Source organism: Pan troglodytes, chromosome 8, assembly GCF_028858775.2.
Source record: "Pan troglodytes isolate AG18354 chromosome 8, NHGRI_mPanTro3-v2.0_pri, whole genome shotgun sequence".
Classification (NCBI taxonomy): Eukaryota; Metazoa; Chordata; class Mammalia; order Primates; family Hominidae; genus Pan; species Pan troglodytes.
The window spans coordinates 109071165-109093723 of record NC_072406.2 but is presented as its reverse complement, the minus strand read 5'-3'; the positions used below and the strand labels follow the sequence as shown (position 1 = coordinate 109093723).

General features: G+C 37.7%; 1 protein-coding gene across 50 annotated transcripts in view; it reads right to left on the bottom strand.

Moving 5' to 3' along the window:
• The window catches only part of LCOR (ligand dependent nuclear receptor corepressor), a 155142-nt gene that overhangs the window by 11357 nt on the left and 121226 nt on the right, over nucleotides 1-22559 (bottom strand). For 16 of the 50 annotated variants that reach the window (XM_054660399.2, XM_063780929.1, XM_063780934.1 and 13 more), the window contains one exon: nucleotides 18820-22493. The exons of 26 other annotated variants lie outside the window; for them this stretch is intronic. In XM_054660399.2, coding sequence (XP_054516374.1) covers nucleotides 21524-22493 — 970 coding nt within the window. In that variant the 3' untranslated portion in view covers nucleotides 18820-21523. Of the gene's footprint in view, nucleotides 1-13005; nucleotides 22494-22559 lie in introns of those variants that run through there. 8 more of the 50 variants (XM_063780927.1, XM_063780938.1, XM_063780942.1 and 5 more) reach the window with 2 other exon arrangements.

Here is a 22559-nt window from a genome sequence, read left to right as displayed (position 1 = left end):
TGAGATGTACAAAGGAGCTCAACAGAATCCTCATGCAGCTGCAGACTTTTCTGCTCATGCAACAGGCAGGAGGAGGCCCCTGCTGAAGGACCCCAGACCCCTTTAGGAAGAACTTTGTCACTATGTCTATCAGATGAAAGCAACAGCACAATATGTGTTACAGGCTACAGTACGAGAGTGGAGATGGAGAACCAGTAAGTAGTCCTGCTGCTTACTAGTTACGTGACCTTGTCCAAAACATTTAACCACTTTGGGTCTTAGTAGAGTACCTGCCCCATCTACCACTTGGAAATTCTCCAAGGAAAAACCTACAAAGTTTATACAAATATCAGCTACCACTACTGTCAGTGAATCAAATTAAAAGTGCTTCAGTAAAAAATCACTGGGCTAGCTGTGCTTGCTAACATGAGCCTGCAGTCCCAGCTACCTGGGAGACTTAAGGTAGGAGGATCGCTTGAGCCAAGGGGGTTGAGGCTGCAGGGAGCTATGATCATGCCACTGTACTACAGCCTGGGTGACAGAGTGAGACCCCACATCAAAAAACAAACAAACAAACAAACTTGGAGATCAAGAACATGCATTAATGCTTTCTTATAACCTAAAAGGGGTACATTTTCTGGATAAAGTTTAATCTTCAAGTACCAAACATTTTAAAGCAAATATTTAAAGATTCAAATTTTTTTTGATGGAAGTCTTAAAAAATTATATTATCTTGGAACATAATTTATTCTTCCTGATACTTGGGATCATTACCATATGGACTATTACTGAAGTCTGGCTATTATTTTTATTATACTAGACTGAATTAGATTAATAGTTTGAGGGGCAACTCAATTAACTAAGTCTGACTTCCTAAAAACTACAGTGGTGGCCTGTATTGTATTAAATCTTCTTTCTTACTGGCTTCCGAACAGTGGCTGATCTTAGTTAGCAGTCCTACTTCTACCTTTAGTAGAGAATTTTACTCACTAGCTGAGAAGCCATATCCCAAGTGCCAAAATGGTACTTTAAGTAAAAATAAATAGGCTCTGAATGAAAGCTTGAGGAATAGTTTTAGGGGTAAGTACATGAATTTTCTAACCACAACTTCTGCTGCTCAAAAGCCTTTATTCCTTAGTTCCTGATATGTTCCTGATGTTTCCAAGGTAGGTGACTATAAATAAGTGGGATGCCTTTTCAATGCATCAAAGAACATACTCCAAGTGCGTTTTAGCAATACACAAAAAAGGTTGACAAAGGTCTGTGAAGAGGGTGAAGAAATATTATGGCATCTAATTGCAGAAAAACTGAAGAGATAAACGGTTCTTCCTAATTCAAGAAGCACAATCATTACCTAACTCTTCGCAAAAATTTTCTAGGTACCGCTTCATGCCTATAGCTGGGTTCTGGAAGCAAGCTTTAGTGCTTGGAATTAATGAGATGCCTGGGGTTGAATGACATCAAGGTATGCATGCAGTAAGAAGACAGAGTGCTATGAAGAAAGCTGAAGAAGCACTTTCCTCTAAAGTGATGCTCACACAGAATAAATGAATAATAATTTAGTTCACAGGTATTATCTAACTTCCTTCATGATTGTGAGACTCTAATCTGCTGCTGTCCCATGTTTCAATAACTTAATAGCACCCCAATATCTTCATTACCCTTAACTAATGTAAGGTCTTCCAAAGGGCCATGCAGCCAGCCCTGAAGCAACAACCATGGCCATATGGCTCAAGCTAGTCCCCATTAGACAGCCACAGGTAGGTAGGAATGTATTTCACAACCTCATGGCAAGAGGCGGTGGTGTCTTCCACGCCACCACTAAGGCATGCTAAAGAAACATGTTCAGGATCCACTGAACTCTAACCTGGAACGATGTAATACAGCATGTGGATACTAAAAAACAGTAGCATCAGAGAGACTGACACAGGCTACACCAACCTTAAGAGACACTTAGAGCAGTAGTTTGTGGAAGCTCAGGAGAATGAAAAGAAAATAAACGTTTCTTTCCACAGAACTGCAAATGGCAACCTCCAGAGAAAATGGCATCAACAAAAAAGATCATTTGTATGTTTTCCTCATAAAAAGGATCAGGGACAACGTGTAAGAGCAGGTACCAGGGTATTCTTGTCAGCCTGTCACTGGCCAGCTCAAAACCACCCCACCTGGTTTGATTGCATTCTTTCCTGAAAATCCTAAGCCACTGTGCTTGGTAAAACTCAATTACACGGGGCCTTGTGTGTTTTGCTGTTGTTGCCTAGGCTGGAGTGCAATGGCGTGATCTTGGCTCACTGCAACCTCCACCTCCTGGGTTCAAGCAACCCTCCTGGCTCAGCCTCCCAAGTAGCTGGGATTACAGGGGCCCACCACCACGTCCGGCTAGCTTTTGTATTTTTAGTAGAGACAGGGTTTTGCCATGTTGGTCAGGCTGGTCTCGAACTCCTGACCTCAGGTGATCCACCCGCCTCGGCCTCCCAAAGTGCTGGGATTACAGGTGTGGGCCACCACTCCTGGCCAGGGTCTTGTATATTTATCCTATAATTTTTATCTTGTATTGACTTTGCCTTGTTTTTGTCTTAGCTTCCCAAGCAGATGTAAGCTACTTGAGTGCAGGGACCATGTTTCATGTTTTCCTGTTTTCTCTTAGCAAAAAAGAGGAGAGGGAAAAGGGACATCTAGGATGCTTCCTGAGTTTTCTTCCTGGGCAGCACCATTTACTGAGATAGGAATAAAGGTAACAAAGGTAGTGGCTGGTGGTTGTTAGGGTGTGTATGTTTCTGAAGAGCTCTGTACTATACGTATTAAGATATTTACATGATTCTGAACCTGAGATGTCTGGTAGGCAACTAGACACATAGGCATGATGAGCCCACCAACAGCTTCCCTTCGATCTGAGAGGCCTTCACATGAATACTAACCTTTGTCCAGGTGTCATTAAAAGGCCCTGTTATAACAGCTAACTTTACAATATAGCAATAAAATCAGTTTTGGCTGTGCCTCAAAGTTATCCAGCTTCCTACTTTTTTTTCTGGAATTTTTCTTAATAGCACATAAGTATTTATTTTATTATTTTATTTTGAGATAGAGTCTCCCTCTGTCGCCCAGGCTGGAGTGCAGTGACGCAATCTTGGCTCACGGCAACCGCCACCTCCCGGGTTCAAGCAATTCTTGGGCCTCAGCCCCCCAAGTAGCTGGGATTACAGGTATGTGCCACCACACCCAGCTAATTTTTGTATTTTTACTAGCGATGGGGTTTTACCATGTTGGCCAGGCTGGTCTTGAGCGCCTGACCTCAGGTGATCCACCAGCCTCGGCTTCCCAAAGTGCTGGGATTACAGGTGTGAGCCACAGCACCCGGCCAATAGCACCTAAGTTTAGATGAATTTCACTTTATCATTTGGATATTTTAAAAATGAATCTCAACTTCCTGATATTTAATTCTATTACTATTTTTTTATGTTAAAAAATAGGTGTTAGCCAGTTTTTCCTGTTTTAAACAGCTTGTCTTTACTTTTGCTTCTAGTTATTCAATTTTTCCGAGACCTTAGATTTGTAACAAACCCTAAATATAGCACTTGCATTAACTTAGAATATTGTTGGGCAGCTAGTAGGGAAACCAGAGAGATGCAATTTTCTGTTCTGCAAACCATTTCCTCAACTTGGCCTAAGGTCCAGGAAGCACTGTTTTAGTTCGGTGCAGATTATAGTCTGTATCATACGATGTCCTTCACATCTGACTAAATAAGGTCTTTATAAGAACAGTAATTCATAACAGATGTTGAAATGACTTGAGCTCATGCTAGTTCATGCTGCTTCTGCTCATCAAGAGGACTCTGTAATAGTCAAGTGAATTATTCGTTAATCAGAAATACCTGAAAACCACCACTAAAGCACAGTAAGATCCTAGGGATTGGTTAATGGGAGGAAGTACTCCCACTTCTCATAAAGGAAAAGAAAAAACTGGATTTCCAATACTTAAATTAGTTTTCAGTTTATCTCCTTGGTGAGAAATGGTGTGCATGACCTTGACCACTGTCTTCCTATCTTCAGTTCCATGCCCAATTGTTAAGGGTGTGGTAAAAGGATAAGATAATATTCATAAACCCTTTAAAAGCTACAGTTTAAGAATGATTGTTGTTTCATAACCCCATCTTTAATGATTTACTCAATATTTATCTACATCATAGGTTAGACACAGCTTAACTTGCCTACCAAGTCAATAACACAACATTTAATTTCCGATGGAAAGCATTCCTGTGGTTAATACTGGTGGGTGGGCAATGCTTATGTTATCTTAGAGTAAAAGATCAAGTGGAGAAGAGATTTGGCATGAAGGTGAAGTGACAAGTCTGAAAGCCTAGAATTTAGGAGTGATGAATTTAGGTATTTACTCTCTAACTACCAATAACTGCTTGATGGGCAAAGGCAATATCACTGATGACCAAAATACATTCTTCTTGACTGAAAAAAGATCAATAGCCACAGAGAATGATGTTTGGATAGGAGCTAATCTTAATAGCAGAAACAGGGAGTACCAGGAAAACAGAAGGGGAAAGCAAGCTTTAGAGAGCTGACTATAGTCAAGGGTTATAAATTACTATGGCTTGACTCTTTAAATAAAACATAAAAATGCTTCCTCACACCCTCTTCAAGGCATAACAAGTTATATTTTTTGCCAGACAATAATCTGAAATTGTGTCCCCTAGTTTACTCACTTCTTCTCCTTTAAGCACAGAAAGTATAAGTATAGTCAGGAGGGCCTGAAAAAATCTGCTGACAAGTCCTTGCTCTACACGGAGAAATTTATCTACTCTTGGCTATTTCACATCTGTTGTATCCTCCACACCTGAATATAAGGATATTCCAAGGTTATGACAAAGTTGTGTAGACATAATGGAGAAGGTTGGCATGGGGTGTGGAAATTTTATTTTTCCACTCTTTAGAAAGCCATAGGTGTACTTTAAAACCCCTGAACAAACTTTTCTTTCCACAGAACTGGCTTAGGAGAAGCAGTGAAAGGGTAGGCAAAAGTGAATACAGGAAAGTGAGAAATGAAGTTCATAAAAATCACAGGCTGTTAAATATGTGATTTCCAGGTGGTTGAAATCCAAATTATCTAAATTTGGATGTAGATAGAACCTAGATACAGAAAAAGCAATTTTCAAAATTGGGGTTAAATTATCCCCTTTCCCAGAGATCAGAATCATGGAGAATGGTGAGGGGTTGAAACCAGGATGTCTCTCTTCACCCCTATAGAAGTCCCAGCCTCAGTGACACCATTGCTAATGGCAACATGGTATTTGTTCAAGTGTGTGGAGGTACTGATCTAAAACAAAGGGCATGCAATCCCTTTGTAATAGCTAAGTTTACCATGTTCTTAACCACGTTCACTAAAAGAGCAGAATAAAGGTTCAAAAATAATGAACTAATAATCGAAACTGGGGGAAAAATAGGTGTTTCAGAGGGAGCTTACTGGGCATGAAGCCATAGTTTGCTAGCTTTCTGCATCTTAAGGCTTAATATCCCTAGATAAGGGACAGAGTAGACCTCCTAAATATCACAGAAGCACTTTAAGGCTTATATATTGTATCTCCTATTTTTCTTCATTTTAACTAGATTGTCAAATTTATTAAATTACAATAAAAAATATAACTATCAAGAAGATTCTCATGTTCATTCTTTAACATATTTTTACCCTACAGACAAATGTACCCAGGATGCCAAAATATGATCAGAAAGTTACTTGGAGAGCAGGAAGTCAGAGCAAGGGTCATTAAGCACAGCAGGTCAATGCCTCCATTTGCTCTCTGGAAATGTGATGGCCTCAGAAAACAGACATCTCTGACAAACTACTTCTGTGGTTTTTTTCCCCTACCAAACTGATTTTTGTTTCTAACTTCATCATCCTTGGTAAGACTATGCAAAATCTAACGTATATATGGTGTTAATTTTTTTAAAAAAGGGAGGGTTCAGAGGCAGTGAGAGATGTGAGATTTTGGACTGTATGACATACATTTAAAAATATTTTAAAAATATTTTTAATATTTTACCCCTTTACCTCATTGATATTCATAAGGTGAGCAGTAACACTAAATTTTTATTTTTTTAAGTATTTTTAAAGTGTGAGGATAAGCAATGTATTTTATATTTATCATCCTCTCTGGGGTGCTATAAGAATTAATAGTCCTTTATAACTATTCCCCACCCCACCCCTCTCTAGAAACACTCAAGGCTACAGCTGGAGATGTTCTGGGGGTAGAACTGAACTAAGTATTAATAAAATCATCTGTACGTTCAAGTTTTTACTCAGGAATCTTTGAAGACAAAATGTAACTGAATGTGTAGGCACACATGCAGACATAAGAGTTATAAGGCCTGTTATTTAGATACTCTATGCTAGATATTCTACCTCAATTTAGGTATTTATTCTACCTAAATTTTTATTATTAGTTTCATCACTTCCGTTGCCTCCAATACACCATCCAGTTTTAACTACAAGGGTTGACTTTCTTTGGAAAATGCTATATTGTATATCTCTGCCCCTCGTTTCTCATTTTAGAGTCAGCGTCACATTATCCAGAATTGCCAACTTCCTAAAGCCCAAATCTCATCTGGTTACTTTCCTGCATGAAACCCCTATAAGCTCCCCACTGCTTACACAACCCTCCTCAGCACCCTGTCCCTGGTGCTGCATTAGGTAGTTTCTCCTCTACTCTCACAGTCTGCTTGTATATTTTGTTAAACAGTACTTATGCTGCTTTGTAACTATTGACCTAACCGTCTTCTCCATGGACTGTGAACCTCCTCTAGGTCAAGGACTTTGTCCTTTCCAATTTGGTAGCCTCAGTGCCTAAAGCTTGGGGCTCAACTCATGGCAGGCATTAAGTCAGTCACAAATGGACTATTCAAATAAATTATTATGTAGTGAAAATAATTCTCCCAAATGCATTTTTCAAGGGAATTGAAAGGGGTAGAGGAAACATTTTTACATATAATCAGAAGGGAAAAGAATAACCTTTCAAAAAAAATGAGTTCAACGAGGCAGGGAAAGAAGGGAATTTTGAAGGGCAGACAGTAAGTATGTAGGTTTTGACTAAGCACACAGGCAGTCCAAGTGTGCTCTCTAAGGTACCAGGAAAACTGGGATGAAATGGTTTACATAATGGCTTTAAAACGCCACTAGGTTTTCAACAGCAATCCAGAACAAGAAATACTTTTTACAAAGTGACCCAGTACACACATTCCAATTTGTATGTATATATGTATGATGATGTAAGTTTTGATGAAACATTATTTATCCTTACTATAATCCTATGTACTCTGATTGTTTCTTTTTTAAAATGCTGGCTAGAGCTGCGCGTGGTGGCTCACACCTGTAATTCTAATACTTTGGGAGGCCGAGGCAGGAGGATTGCCTGAGCTCAGGAGTTCGAGACCAGCCTGGGCAACATGGCAAAACCCCGTCTCTACTAGTCCCAGCTATTTGGGAAGCTGAGGCACAAGAATCACTTGAACTCGGGAAGCAGAGGCTGTGGTGAGCCGAGATCATGCCACTTCACTCCAGCCTGGGCGACAGAGTGAGACTCTGTCTCTAAAATAAAATAAAATAAAATAAAATGCTGGTTAGGATCTTACAATCCATTAATAGGCTGTAGCCGGTCAACCCAATTTGAAAAACTACCTGGTAGGTAGAGAAGAAATCCAAGAAGATGGATTTTTTTTCTTAATCCATCTCTATCTAGTCAAAATTACACTGCCAGGTCTTCTTGGCAAAAATACCTCAAGTCAATTTATTTTTTACTCTTATTTATTTTTTGAGACGGCGTCTCAGTCTGTAGCCCAAGCTGAAGTGAAGTGGTGTGATCTCGCTCACTGCAACCTCCGCCTCCCGGGCTCAAGCGATTCTTGTGCCTCAGCCTCCAGAGTAGCTAGGACTACAGGCAAGCGCCACCACACCCGGTTATTTTTTTGTATTTTAGTAGAGACAGGATTTCACCATGTTGCCCAGGGTGGTCTCAAACTCCTGAGCTCAGGTGATCTGCCTGCCTCAGCCTCCCAAAGTGCTGGGATTACAGGCGTGACCCACCGCACCCAGCCTCAAGTCAATTTAATAGTTGTTAAAGGTTGGGCATGGTGGCTCACACCTGTAATCCCAGCACTTTGGGAGGCTGAGGCGGGCGGATCATGAGGTCAGGAGATCGAGACCATCCTGGCCAACATGGTGAAACCCCATCTCTACTAAAAAAAAAAAAAAAAATTAGCCAGGTGTGGTGGCGGGTGCCTGTACTCCCAGCTTCTCGGGAGGCTAAGTCAGGAGAATGGTGTGAACCCAAGACTCGGAGCTTGCAGTGAGCTGAGATCACACCACTGCACTCCAGCCTGGGCAACAGAGCGAGACTCTTGTCTCAAAAAAGAAAAAAAAAAAGAAAGAAAATTGTTGAAATGAACACCTCTAAACTATGTTAGCTGTGATCTGATTTGTTGGTTTGAAATCCACAGAACCCCTAATTGATAAAACCACATTAAATAGGCATAATTGTCCCCAACTTCTTCCACTGGAAAAGTTTTGATGATTAAACATACACATTCCCACCCTCAGCTCTTAGATCATTGTTCAAACTCTACTACCCATGCAAAAAGAAGTCTACAAAGCATGTAAAACTTCAACCTTAAAGTATACAAAAAATTTTGTATACAATGGAAATGCACATAGTTAACTTTATGACTTTTAAATTTCTAATCTTAAGCATCTTCTACTTCCAAACAACTTTTATTTCATTTTAGTCTTTGAAAAGAAACAATAATTAATGGTTTGATTACATTCCCCTAAAACAGTACCATGAAATGCAGGAAAGCAGCATTCCAGGTTTCAATCACAATTCCAGTATTTTTATGTTCTTGAACAAGATTGGCTGCCCTTTGCTTCAGTCTAATATGAACACAACGACCTCACTCTCCAGTGTTCTAATCAATACAGTTTCTTGCATAATGTCAATCTGACTTTCTCACTCTTCTATCCCTCACACTAAATTCATGCCCATCAGGTGCTGTCAATGCCTTTCATTTATACAACACTTGCAAAGAGCCTGCCACAGTGCTAAGTATTTTACAGAACAGAATCTCATTTAAACCTTATAGCAAATCTATGACCCTCTTTTACAGATAAGAAAACTGAAACTCGGGAAGGTTCAATAACTTGTTCAAGATCATGTAGTAATAAGCAAGTGAAAAAGCTCAATTTTTTTTTTTTTTTTGGAGACAGGATCTCTTACTTAGTCACCCAGGCTGGAGTGCAGTGGTGCGATCAGGGCTGACTGCAGCCTCTATCTCTTGGGCCCAAGTGACCCTCCCACCTCACCACCAAGTAGCTGGGACTACAGGCATTGAGCCACCAAGCCAGCTAATTTTTGGATTTTTTGTAGAGACGGGGTCTCACCATGTTGTCCAGGCTGGTCTCAAACTCCTGGGCTCAAGTGATCATCTCATTTCGGCCTCCCAAAACACTGGGATTACAGAAGTGAGCCATGGCATTTAAACTCAGGCCCATCAAATCCTATCTCTCAAACTTGGGGTATTCTCTCCTCTCCTATCCATGCCCTACCTATTCTTCAACTCACCTCCTTTATGAGGGCTTTCTGAAAGTCACCTATTAATGCTGATTTTTAACATTGAGGTTTTATATGCTTTCAATATTTTTATGGCTAACTTCACAAAAGGGATTTCATTCTCTTCCTAAAAAGCAGCATAAGTTTGCTGAAGGGCCAAATTCAATTAATAGTTAAAATTTAGTTAAAACTGAATCTAACGGAAAATTATTAGTATGTACAATCCCTAATTCTAATTCTAGCTTGAGTCAAGAATGCCAAAGTGGTACGGAGATAAGTAAGATGGTATGAAATCATGAGTATTATGGGCACCTCATTGTGTGAGGCGGGACAAGTCCCTCAAGGTTCCAAGTTCCATGTTTTTCACCTAAAAAAATGAAAAAGTAGAATGGGATCAACAGTACTTAATCAGTGGGTTAATAAAAACTTCCTGTGGTCACAACATGAATGTACTTAATAATGCTGAGCTGTATACTTGAAAATGACTAAGATGGTAAATTTTAATGTTTTTTTTAACCATAATAAAAAACCCAAAAAACTTCCTGTGGAACATTTTGAAAATACTAAACATGTCTAAGCCTCATTCCTATAAACTGATTCAGTGGATCTAGTCTAGTGTAGGACCCAGGCATCTATATTTTTAAAAGGTTGATTCTGCTTAAGACTGATTGTATCTGATGAGTCCCAAGACCCTTAGCGCTCTAATATTCAAGGAACACCTACCCTGCACATAATAGAAATAAAAATTATGAATAACTTAAAGTGACTTTTCAAGTTAATATTTGCAAAAGTATCACATTCATACACACTTCATAACAAAAACTTAAAATAAACAAAAGGCATCTAAACATGATATCCAGATCCTTTTTTTCCTTTAGAAAATGTTTCAATGCAAAGGTGAGACCTGGGTTTACGAGACCTTATTCAATAAAGAGTTTCCACTGTATTTGCCAATGTTCGTACAGATAGGATTTGTGTATTTGTCTCACATTTAATAGAAAATGACATTTTCTATCATTTTAAATATTTCAACTCACGAGTTGAAATAAGGTCTAAAAACCATTCAGTCTGTAACACCCTCACTTTACAGAAGGAAAAATAAGTGATCTTTCTAGTGCACCAAGTTGAAAGATAACATTAAAATAACAATTCAGGCAAAGTGCGGTGGCTCATACTTGTAATCCCAGCACTTTGGGAGGCCAAGGTAGGCGGATCACTTGAAGCCAGGAGTTCCAAAACAGGCAGGCCAACCATGGTGAAACCCCAACGCTAATGAAAATACAAAATTAGCTGGGCATGGTGGCACACACCTATAATCCCAGCTACTCGAGTGGCTGAGGCACGAGAATCACTTGTGAACCTGGGAAGTGGAGGTTACAGTGAGCCGAGATCGCACCGCTGCATTCCAGTCTAGGAGACAGGAACAGATTCTATTTCAAAAAAATATCAAACCATTATCACTCCATACTGCTGATGAACAACGAACATTAAAAAATGACTAGTCAAGAAACAGTAGTATTCTTACATGCCTACAAAACCTCTACAGTCGGCCAGGCATGATGGCTCATGCCTATAATCCTAGCACTTAGGGAAGCCAAAGTGGGAGAATCACTTGTGCTCAGGAGTTCGAGACCAGCCAGGGCAACATACTGAAACCTTGTCTCCACAAAAAATTGTAAAATTAGCCAGGCATGGCAGCATGTGCCTGCAGTTCCAGCTACTCAGGAGGCTGAGGTGGGAGGATCACATAAGCCCAGCAGGTCGAGGCTGCAGTGAACCGTGATCATGCCACTGCACTCCAACCTGGGAGATAAGAATGAGATCCTGTCAAACAATGGAAGTTCAACATTCTGTTAAGAATCTGATAAATAAAATTCTGTGTTAAAATGCTTACCTTTTAGAAGCAAATAAAGTGAACACAATGTAACAAGAACTCTTATCTACTATATTACTTAACACTTTCTATTAAAAAAATTATTCACTCATTTCAGCTACAAAACCTAATACCACACATCCCGAGCATATGCTGTTATATTTGAATAGTGTTTGTTAAGAGTCCTTCGGGGGGAAAAATCCGCAACTCAGGATATGGCAAAAAAAAAAAAGTTTCCATTTTCTCCATTTTACTTCTCTTATGCAATCTCCCTAATTTCCACACCTGTTAAGACATAGGGCCCCCTGAATTAGTTTCCAAAATATCAGCAGAATCAGAGAAAATTCCAGTTTAAAAGAAAAAGTCCTTTCTTTAAATAGGGCCTTTATAACAACTGAAGAGCTGAATATCAATTTGAAGATAGGATCACTAAAATAAAGCAAATTCATTTATGAGATGCTAAACTGTAATCTTACTACTGACCTGGCTGCCAGTTTATAATGAGTAACGGCAGGAAATGACCATAAACAAGTTAGTTATGGCTTTGGAACTTACAGCAAAATAATAATTAGCTTTCTAAAAAAAACTTGATTAAGTATGTGGCATAATTAAGGGGAACAAATAAAGCCAACAGAACAAACAAGTCTGTAGTACTAATATAAATTCCTATTTTATAAACATCAGACCAAAGGCAGAAACAGCTAGATAGCCAGTCTTTTTTTTTTTTTTTTTTTTGAGACAGAGTCTCGCTCTGTCACCCAGGCTGGAGTGCAGTGGCGCAATCTCAGCTCACTGCAAGCTCTGCCTCCTGGGTTCACGCCATTCTCCTGCCTCAGCCTCCCGAGTAGCTGGGACTACAGGCGCCCGCCACCACGCCCGGCTAATTTTTTGTATTTTTAGTAGAGACGGGGTTTCACTGTGTTAGCCAGGATGGTCTTGATCTCCTGACCTCGTGATCCGCTCGCCTCGGCCTCCCAAAGTGCTGGGATTACAGGCGTAAGCCATCGTGCCCGGCCGACAAAAACTATTAAAAGATAAACTAGACCAATTAACAATAGCATCATCTTTAAATATAAAACACCACTAGCAGTCTGGCGCAGTGGCTCAAGAGAAAAAAGCAAACAAAAAATAGTCACTATTATTTTCTGACAAGGAATCCCGGCATTAAGTTTTATACTCTTAAGAAAATTATAAAAAACTAAGTCAAGACAGAAGACGGTATTATGAAAACATTACTGTATCTTGTTTAGCTGAATACATTTTTTAAAATGAATAATCCAATGAAGAAAACTGAGGTAATCTGAGCGCCGAGGTATCAAATTAGTAAAGACACTGAGTTACAAGGCAATATTGCACCTGAATATGAAAGCAGAATCTCACAGCAGCAACTTTAAGTTATCTAAGAGATTGCATCTAGAAAGAATTTATCATTAAAAAAATCACTTTGTACCATGTGTATTTACAGTTGGAGTACAATCCAACTTTTACCCATTTTGTGAATTTCTCAAAAAGCATTAAAATCTTAGGAAGTAGAAACCAAGCTTTAAAAACAGTTTTTCACAACAAAATTTATTAGAAGAATAGTGGTTTTGAAAAGTCTAGCATCCAGTGAGAACTACCATACACAACATTACAGCTGGGAATGTTTCTCCAAAATGTCATGGTCAAATAATACAATGGAACCATTAAATCTTACACATGCACGAAAGAACAAGCGCTTTTGACATACAATGCAAAAAAAAAAAGGGGGGGGGACCACATGGATTAAAATTTTAAGTACTCATCACATACATTAAGACACAGTTTTAGTCCAGTCAAAAATCAGAACTGCATTAAAAAATTTAATGTAGTGCAATCAAACCAAAAAACTTAATTTGTGATCATAAGTGCTCTACTACATAAACATTGATCATAGCAAGGAACAAAAAGTTCAAATCACACAGTACAAAAAAAAATCTGTAAATAAATATAAACTACAGTACAAGAGAAATATTAAATTATACAATTCCATCAAACTGTAAACAGTATATTGAAATGAGGTCCATAAGAGTAAAGGGGGTTCCTGTTTTGTTGTATGACACTTGAACTTCTAGAAATCTGAAAGATACCATTTTCCATATCTCCAAAGGCTATGGGTTTTATATGTGGAGAGAATTTATTTTAGATGTAAGATATCAAATATTAAAGCAGAGAAATAATCTATTTTGTTAACCACAGATAGTACTGCAGAAAACAAAAGCAATTTTAAAGAGACAAGTCTTAACATTAAAGATGCAAAGGACTAAAACACTGGAATTAGAACTTCGCATCAGAAAAAACTTGTCACTGAGAACTTCAAGGCTACAAAATACACGGACAAAACTGTCTGCTGATATGCAGACCTAGACCTCTGCTAATTTTTTTGACATTTTACATACTCATGTTACAACACCAACTTTGGCAGAATCACTACTGATAAACTCAAAGCACTCCTGGCCCAATGGTTCCATCACAGTGGCCAGTGCACAAAATTCTCTAAAGACATTGCATAAACTAGAATGTAGAGGTCAGACACCCAAGGACCAGTGCTTGAATTTAGTAGTAGTTATCGTGAAGAAGCAAGAGCCACATTAAGAAGGAACTGCATCTGTTAACAGCTTACAGAGCAGTTAGGAATGTCTTTTGTTTTAGTTGTGCTGGCTATTAGTGGCATTTAAAAATATATAGTTTAACTGTGCATGTTTGTGTGTGTCTGTGTGTGTAGTGTGCTGGCTATACATTTATGCACTTTTTTAAAAAAATACACTGTTAACAGGAACCCCCATATTATCTGCTCAGTAGTAATAACTGAATATATAGAATGCCACTATAAGAGTGTGAGGCACCATGTGCTGGAGAGTTATATGCAGCTTTAAAATCTGTTTGGCTGAGTTATACCTGGATACCTGAACTGAGTTTTTTAAGTTGACATTCATCAGATGTGCTACCAGCACGTTGAAATAAAAGCAAAACAGAAAAATACAAGTCACTGTTAGGTTTAAGAATAGCATCAAAGTACCTGAATTGAGTGAGAAGAGTGTGTAAACTGTCCCTGAGGGTTTTTAAACAGTGTGTACAAGCTGGATTCCTAAGAACATTAGTTTTATTCAACAATGTGGACTGATAAAATACCAATGTCTGACAGCTTTAAGTGGAGGTTATAAAGAATTATATGCAAACACTCCAAATGTATAGTTTATACATTTTTTTTCAAAGCAGCAATAAGCTGCTGTAAAGTATACATCCCATCAGAACAAGCAACATGTGGGAGTCAGATAAAGGTTTCTATCTTAGTCTGGTTTTCTGACAGCACAGCATATCAATATCCAATGACTATTATCTTTCCTAGATCAGAATGTAACTAATTTTGACTAGCAATATAGGATTAGACTTTTAATCAAACACTTTGCTATTACATACTAAAATTCCTTAAACTTACTAATGCTGGTAATACTAACCTAGTTAATCATCCCCCCCTCATTTTAGAAATATACCCTTCCACAACTTAAAAACATTAAGATCCATTTTCAGTCCTCTGGTGTAAAAAGCATGTCAGTGAATTAATATTAAAAATTTACAAAGTAAAAAGGCTTGAATTTCAGCCAAAGATTCTAAATACTGCTCATTCCCTGAAGACTTAAAGGGGGAGAGAATCCCTACCCATTTTCCTAGTGATTTATTTTTCTAAAATGGTTTGAAACAAATTTTTATTTTGGGGAATTTTCCCCCTCACCTTCTCTCAAATTCCAAATTCTTAAGCTTGAAATGCTTAACAAGAGAAAATGAGGCAATCACTTGGAATTGCTAGAAAGGTACAAAATGTTATTGTCTTTTTTAAAATAAGAATTATTTATATAAATGTGATCTGACCCCATATTATGTAGTATGTTTTATATTTTTAAATAATCATCCAAAAACTTACAGTACCTAAGACTCTGAAGATAAATTAAGACTTTAGTGTTGTAACAGAAAAAGTGCTGAATTATCCCTTTTCTAGTACTTTAAACATTTTGGACAAGCGCTTTCTTAATGACAGTGAAGTTTACTATATAACCTTCCACCACCAAGCAGGAAAAATAAAAAAAGTCACCTGGATGAAAAAAAAAAAGACTCTTAGGAGTGTAGCACCGGGTACACCAAATAATAGAAGTTGTTTCACTCATTCTGAGGGGGTAAAAATATTCTAGATTGAAATTCTATTTGGCTATTGACTGTTAAAAATCCCTGCTCTACTGTGTCAGTGTCCTGTGTCCAACTACCCCCAACCCCCCACCCCTAGTCCCCTTACACACTATCCACTGAGAATCTAATCTCTAATGAGATTATTTTAAAATTTATGTTGTCAGGACATACCTGAGAAAGGGTGCAATTATGCAGAACAAGGAACCCAAGACTGCACTAATACTGGTTACAGGTTCATAAATTCTTTCCCAAGACAAATCTAAAAAGTTTAAGAGGTATGGATCTTCAAATATGTCTTACTGCTTTAGATTTTTTTGGTATGTGTGTAGGGTCATTTCCAGTGTTGATCATCTTGAGCATGTTCAATGACAGTTCAAGATGGGGTAAAAGAGTTCATTTCCACATTCAAATAATAGAGATTAAATATTATAATGATATTTGCTATATCCAATAAATCTATGATTAACTAAAAGTGCTTGCTTTTTAGCTTTTCTTGATACAGCTCTAAATGAACTGGAAACCATAAAATTACCCCCCAAACGGTTGCAGAATTAGCTCATGTTCTATTGTCAAATCAACATTAATTAGCCTCGATGCTCATTTTTGAACAATGTAAAAGATTTTTCTATCAAATCAAGATGGCCTAACTTCACCACATTATCTTGTGACTCATTTTTAGTATTATAGGGCAGAATTTTTAGCCTCTTCTCAGAAGTCTACATGCTTTTTCCATCCTACTCCACCCTCCCCACCCCAATCTCCTTCCTAACACTTAGGGTTTATAGCTACACTGTTGTGTTACAGGGCTAATGTCTGCTTCTTTAAAAGGTGACTGCAAGATTATTCAGGAATGAGGATACACAAATAATGTCCTCTATTTTTCTTTCCATCACCATGTTCACAAATCCTATTCAAGTCTCCAGTACAGAATTAAACCAAAATAAACTGAGAAGAAAGAGCCTGGAGATCTGTCTTCTTTGTACCATAATTATACTTTTTTCCTTTTCAGATTTTGAAAGCAATTAATTTGAAAAAAATCCCTAGATAGCTTAATAGTCTCCTAAATGGGCTGTTCTGCTGAAGCCATCAAGTTTTTAGTAATGCTAACCTGACCAAAGCATTAATGAAGACCAAATTCTAATTAAAGGTAACAAGGAAAACAATCTTTGATATCTTCAAGAAGGCCAAAATTTAACCTATAACTTTCAATATCTCCTATAAAACATAAAGTGGAGCACAATTCTGTCTATTGCCATATTCTATCACCAATGACAGCAACCTGAATATACAGAAAAGAGTGATTAATATGAAAACAACCTCTGGCATTTAATGAAAGGATTATAAAAGCAAAAATACATGTCTCAAAAGGAAATCTACAAAGATAAAAGCTGTTAAAGAAAATGATGCCAATCTCTCATATTTTAAAACTACTCAAAATATTTTCAACTTCTGACATCGAGCTGACTCAATTTGTCTTATGAAAATAAATGAATCCATGCTTCACTATTATGGGTCAATGAGATGTAAGAGAATCACAAAGGCTTAGAACCAGGCCTGGCACTGTGTGCTTACTTGGGGGTAGGGGGAGAACAGATAGCTCACTAGCAGCTCAAAGGTTGCTATGTACTGCCTAATGACAGAAGGTAGTTATGATATTGGTGTTAACAGGTAGTTGTTTTTAGTCTAATTTAGAGTTCTCTCCAAAACTTGGGAACTAAACTTCTCATTGTGCCTTTTATAGTTTTACCATCTGATCCCACATAGCTCATATTATAGCTAAGGTAAATGTTGGGGAAAAGAAATGCCAATTGGTTGAGGTAATGGTTTATATAAGATAACCAGAGTTCTAAAAGCACTTCGATATTGTAAAGTAAAAGTGTACCAAATAAAGCTAATACACACTTCACACTTGTTGAGCTTGCTCACCAGAACTGAACAGTAATTAACTTCACATAAGGACCCCTATTATCACACAAAGCCTTACTCATATTCATGATCTGCTGCAGCAAAGGTTTATCAAGCAACATCTAAACTTCAGAACAACAAACTTAATATTAAAAAGTATTATACACAAATATAAATTATTTTTCCTGAAAGAGTGACCTTGTCCTTCATGGTATTTGGGGAACAGAAAAAAAGTGTATAGCTCATCACAAACATAATTCAGAGTCACTTATAAGCCCACTGAACAAAGTAATATACTACATTAACATCAAGCTGGATGACTATGCTGTCTCAGAAACGAGAAAGCTAAAGATAAAAATACCAACTAGATATCCTTCCACAGAATTAGTGTTTTTGATTTTATAGTGCCATAGCTTATCTACCCTATAACATCAAGTCTCTGAAAATGCAAAAAATTATTTTAAATACATTATTTCCTATCAATAGTTCCAAGAGTGTTATATATTAATAATTTAAGTAATGTTATCTGCCTACTGGAAAATGTGAGGAAAAACGGCTTTCGTGACAAAGACAGTTGTGAACTACACTTTCCCATACCATAAAAATGGTCAACTGTTGTTTGGGCCATGCAAAACTCTGATTAGCAGAAATTAAGCATGCTAATAGACCAATCTCTATTACACATTGTGAGGACATCCCCAAACTAGAATATCTACACTGAAAGTGCCAATACAGAATAGTGGCAAATCAAGAGAGAAATCAAATATTAAGGAATCACTGCGGCACCAAGACTGCCAGCCAGCCGTGTGATGAGCCACCTCCGAGAAATACATGGTATAATGGAACTCTGAACACAAAATTTAACATTAAAAGTGCACCTGGATATTACAAACTAACTTTACAAAACCTATAATAAGGTAAAATATATATCTTTTGAAATATTCCAGCAGCTTTTTGTTTTTTTTTTTTTTAAGTTTTTCTTTTTTGAGAGGCTCATGAAATTCAAAAGGGACCACTAGCTAATTTCAACCATGCTTCACAAAACAATAATGGCTATTTTATATTGCAGTTACCAATGTAATGCAATTAGTGCTTTAAAATAATCTACACTCAAAAAAAGAGAAAGAAAGAGAGAGACCTTTGGAGGAAATATGCTTATTCAAAAGCTTCTTGGAAAAGAAAATTTACCTGAATATCAAGTCATGACTGATCTCAAGTGTAATGTTTAAAAGCTTCACAGACATGAATATTACAATCTTCAGGTCTCAGGACTTTTAATCTGAGAAAGTTTAGAGTTTGGTTTGTTTTTTAAATTCACTTTCTAACCAAAACAAATAATAGAAGTACTCAAATTTTCACTATTTACAACTCTCAGCCTACAATCTGAAATGACACAATACAAGTTCTCTTAAACTGCAGCATTAAAGGGTAGGCACACCATTCTTCTGCTGCTCGATTGTCATCCACTGAAACACACATAGAAAATATTTATGTTAGTAAAATGATCACTCCATGTACACTACAATGACAAAATTTACATAACTCAACTCATACATCACTTATATAGACTACCACATAGGATTAAACCTCTCTGAACAATAAACTCTACAAAAGTTGAACTTTTAGGGCCAGATTTTTAATGGGCCTTTAGTGATGTCTTTCTGAGAGGGGATAAAAGCAAGCACAAATTAATTTTCTCAAAGGACCTTTTTGTAGCAATCCTGGGCTACTGAATATCCCAAACATTACGCAAAAAGGTACTATGGCTGCAATTAATTGTGTGCTGACAAATTCTTGAGTGTGTAACAAAGGAGGCATTCCTTCATAAGCTTAGCCCTTTGCTTTCAGCAAACTTTCTATGATTTCCTTCAATTACAGATGAAAACCATATATTTCATAAGGAATTTTTATTGCAACTTCCAGCTAGGTGACAAAATATTGTAGAATCATAAAATGCTATTGAACCCAAACTGTTTTTTCTGTTAAGAAGTCTAGAAAGCTAAGAGGAAACAGGCTCAGTTATCCACTGATTAAACTGCTACACAAAATAACCAAAACAAGAGGAACCCACACCCAAGCTATGTCAAGAATGAGCAGTGCATGTATTTTAGTAACAGCAATGGTGTGCCTAACCTTTGAACACACAGGTTGCTGAGGGAAAACTTAACCTAATTTAATTAATTGCTCCAAAGTTTCCAGGCAAGAATTTATGCCTTGGAAATATCTGGACCTCCCCTCAAACTGTTAGTATCCATCTGAAATCAATCTAACCAATCCTCCAATTTTAATTTTATTTTACACTGAAACTCCAATAATGTTTGTTTTTGGTTAAGCATTTAGAAGGGCCTGACCACCTTTCTCAGCAGATTAGAATATACAGTACATGTGGTGTGGAATTTGTTTTGCACAAATAGTAATTTTAATCTGATCACAATGAAAAATTAAATTCCATGGGCTTTGCTTATTCTTGCAAAAACCGCAGAAAATAAACTTTCCTTATTATAATTTTAAAAGCCCATCTCAAAAAAAGCTTAGATATTCTTCAAGGAGTGCTTATACAAACATGATCTCAAAGGTCCTGAACTGTGTGCTAAACAACCATGAATATCAGCTAATTATCAGAAAAAGTCAAGAAGGGGGGTATTATGTAGGATGCCAAAAACAGAAAAAAATTCTAACCAACAAAATTAAATAAAAACTTAAAAAAAAAAAAAAAACACCTCTCCCTCCCCCTTCTACTAGTATTTGGATCAGTTAAAAAAGGAATTCCAATGAGCTTGACTTCTGATTGAATTGTTAGAACTGATATGCATCCTAAATCATATCGGGTTACCTTGGGGTTTTTTTCTCTCACTACAAACATGGATCCTTCATTAATGTGGACACTGGGCAGACTACTGAGGCTGTAAAATCTAAGTATCACTTTTGCAATATCATAATTACTTATACACATTTCTTTCCCTATTTCTCCCATCCCCAATAAAGAGATCTTGAATATCTTAGTCTAGTTGCTGCAATGATATTCAGTTAGCACATCAATTCTGTAAAAGGACTGAAGAATACAAAGAAACCTAGTTTGCTAAAATGAGGCATCCTCCATTGTTTTATGTAATGTACCCTGACTGCTCCTGAGTAAATACGGAGCTCGTCCTCCATGAGATAAGGCTATATCCTCACTTGTTGGTGAGACCAAATTCTACCCTTAGAAAATCTCAAATGAAATTACAGCAAAGGTAGTGTTCAAAGTAATTAACTGAAGCATTTCTGAAGGTAGTGTGTGCACATTTTCCACCACCTTCCCCTCTGGGTGAGCACTAATAGCTTGCTAATTTAAATAAATTTAATAGTGAGAAGAAAATTATAAAATGTAACTATAAATGACCCAATAATTATGTCAGTGAATAACCAAATTTCTCAAAGTCAAAAGTTCATTGTTCTTCTTAGTTTTTTCTTTAGTTTAATCCTTCGATTAGTTGAATCGTAGATGAAAAATGTGAATAATTTTGTATTATAAGATGGCTTTCCAATTTGCAGTGAGATAAAGCTCCCAGTATGACAGACGTAGTTTCTAAAAGGGGGCTTTGTTTCCTCTTCTTTTTTAAAAAGTAAAAACAAATATAACTTAAGAAAAAACAACAACAAAAAAAAAAAACAAAAAAGCATGCAGGCTCTACAGGCAAGGAGTCCACTTCCATGTATCTGTTCTCTGTGAGGTAACTCAATTCTCTTTTGTAGAGAAACATGCAAAAGGCCAAACATATTCCGAGCCATACTGCACATGAAAAATTTAAAATATGCAACATTCAGAATGCACATTTCATCTCTGTACACACAAGTCAATGCAAAATCTGCAAAGAAGCAAGTGTCACAGTAAATGAAATTACGTGCAAGCAATGATAGCTGAACAATGATGCAGTAGTGCTCACCCAGTTTGTACAGTAATTGGCACTCTACAGTATTCCTACTCGTTTTTTGATTCATTTGCACTTTGTGCTGCCTCTCCCTGGGGATCTAATTCAATCTTTACAGAAACATCTGGCCCCTCCGACCTCATTAATTTCATCTTTTTCTTTGGAGGGTTTTTCAAAGTGCCCAGCCTCTCCTTTACTTTGTACTCCAGTGTACTGTGGGGAATCCCATAAATACTCTGAGCTTTGGAAACACTCATTTTTCCACTCATAACCACTGAGATTGCTTCCTCCAGTATCTCACTGTTGTACTGTCTGTAACGCCCTCTTTTCTTCCGAGGCTGCTTGGAGCCAGGGTCTCCTTCTTGATCCGATGTGGGATATGGCTGTCCAGAGGTAGACTGCTCAGCATCTGAGCCCCAAGAATCGGGTCCAGCATCTAACATGCTTTTTCTACTTTGTTTTGGAAGAATAGCCCTTAATTTTTTACTAAGCGCGCTCTCCGTTTGTGAACCCATTACCAAAGAGCTATAGCTGTACTGATCACCAGTGCGAGACTCCCAAGAAAGATCCATTCCTCGAACTTGTGGTATCTTTAAATCTACAGGAGATGAATGGCTCACATCCTTTTTTCCATCTTGTTTTGCTTGAAGTGCCATTTTTGGAAAGGCAGAGTTTTCTGCAAGAAAAGGAAGGTCACTGATGTTGCTGAGTGCACCATTTCCCCTGAACTTCATACGGCTGAGGTTGAACTCGTAATGTGGTTTTGCCCAAGAGGCTTCCCTGGATAATATTAAGTGTTGTCCATGATTCTGTAATCCAGATGGCCCAAGGCTGGCAGCTGTGGACAATTGGTTTCTGCTCAGTAGTTCTTCACTAATCTGCAGGGATCGAGCCAGTGGAACTTTGAGTGATGTGGAGTGTCCAAAACCTTCCCTGGTTCCATCCTGTAAGCTTCTTGGAGGTACCCCATCACCACTCCGAAGTCCGTCTGGGCGGTACTGGCTGGGTCTCCCAGGTCGCCTAATTGGATGGAAGGAAACTGATGTGAGCAGGACTTGCACAGGTAGGGAGGGATGGGTGAGGGGA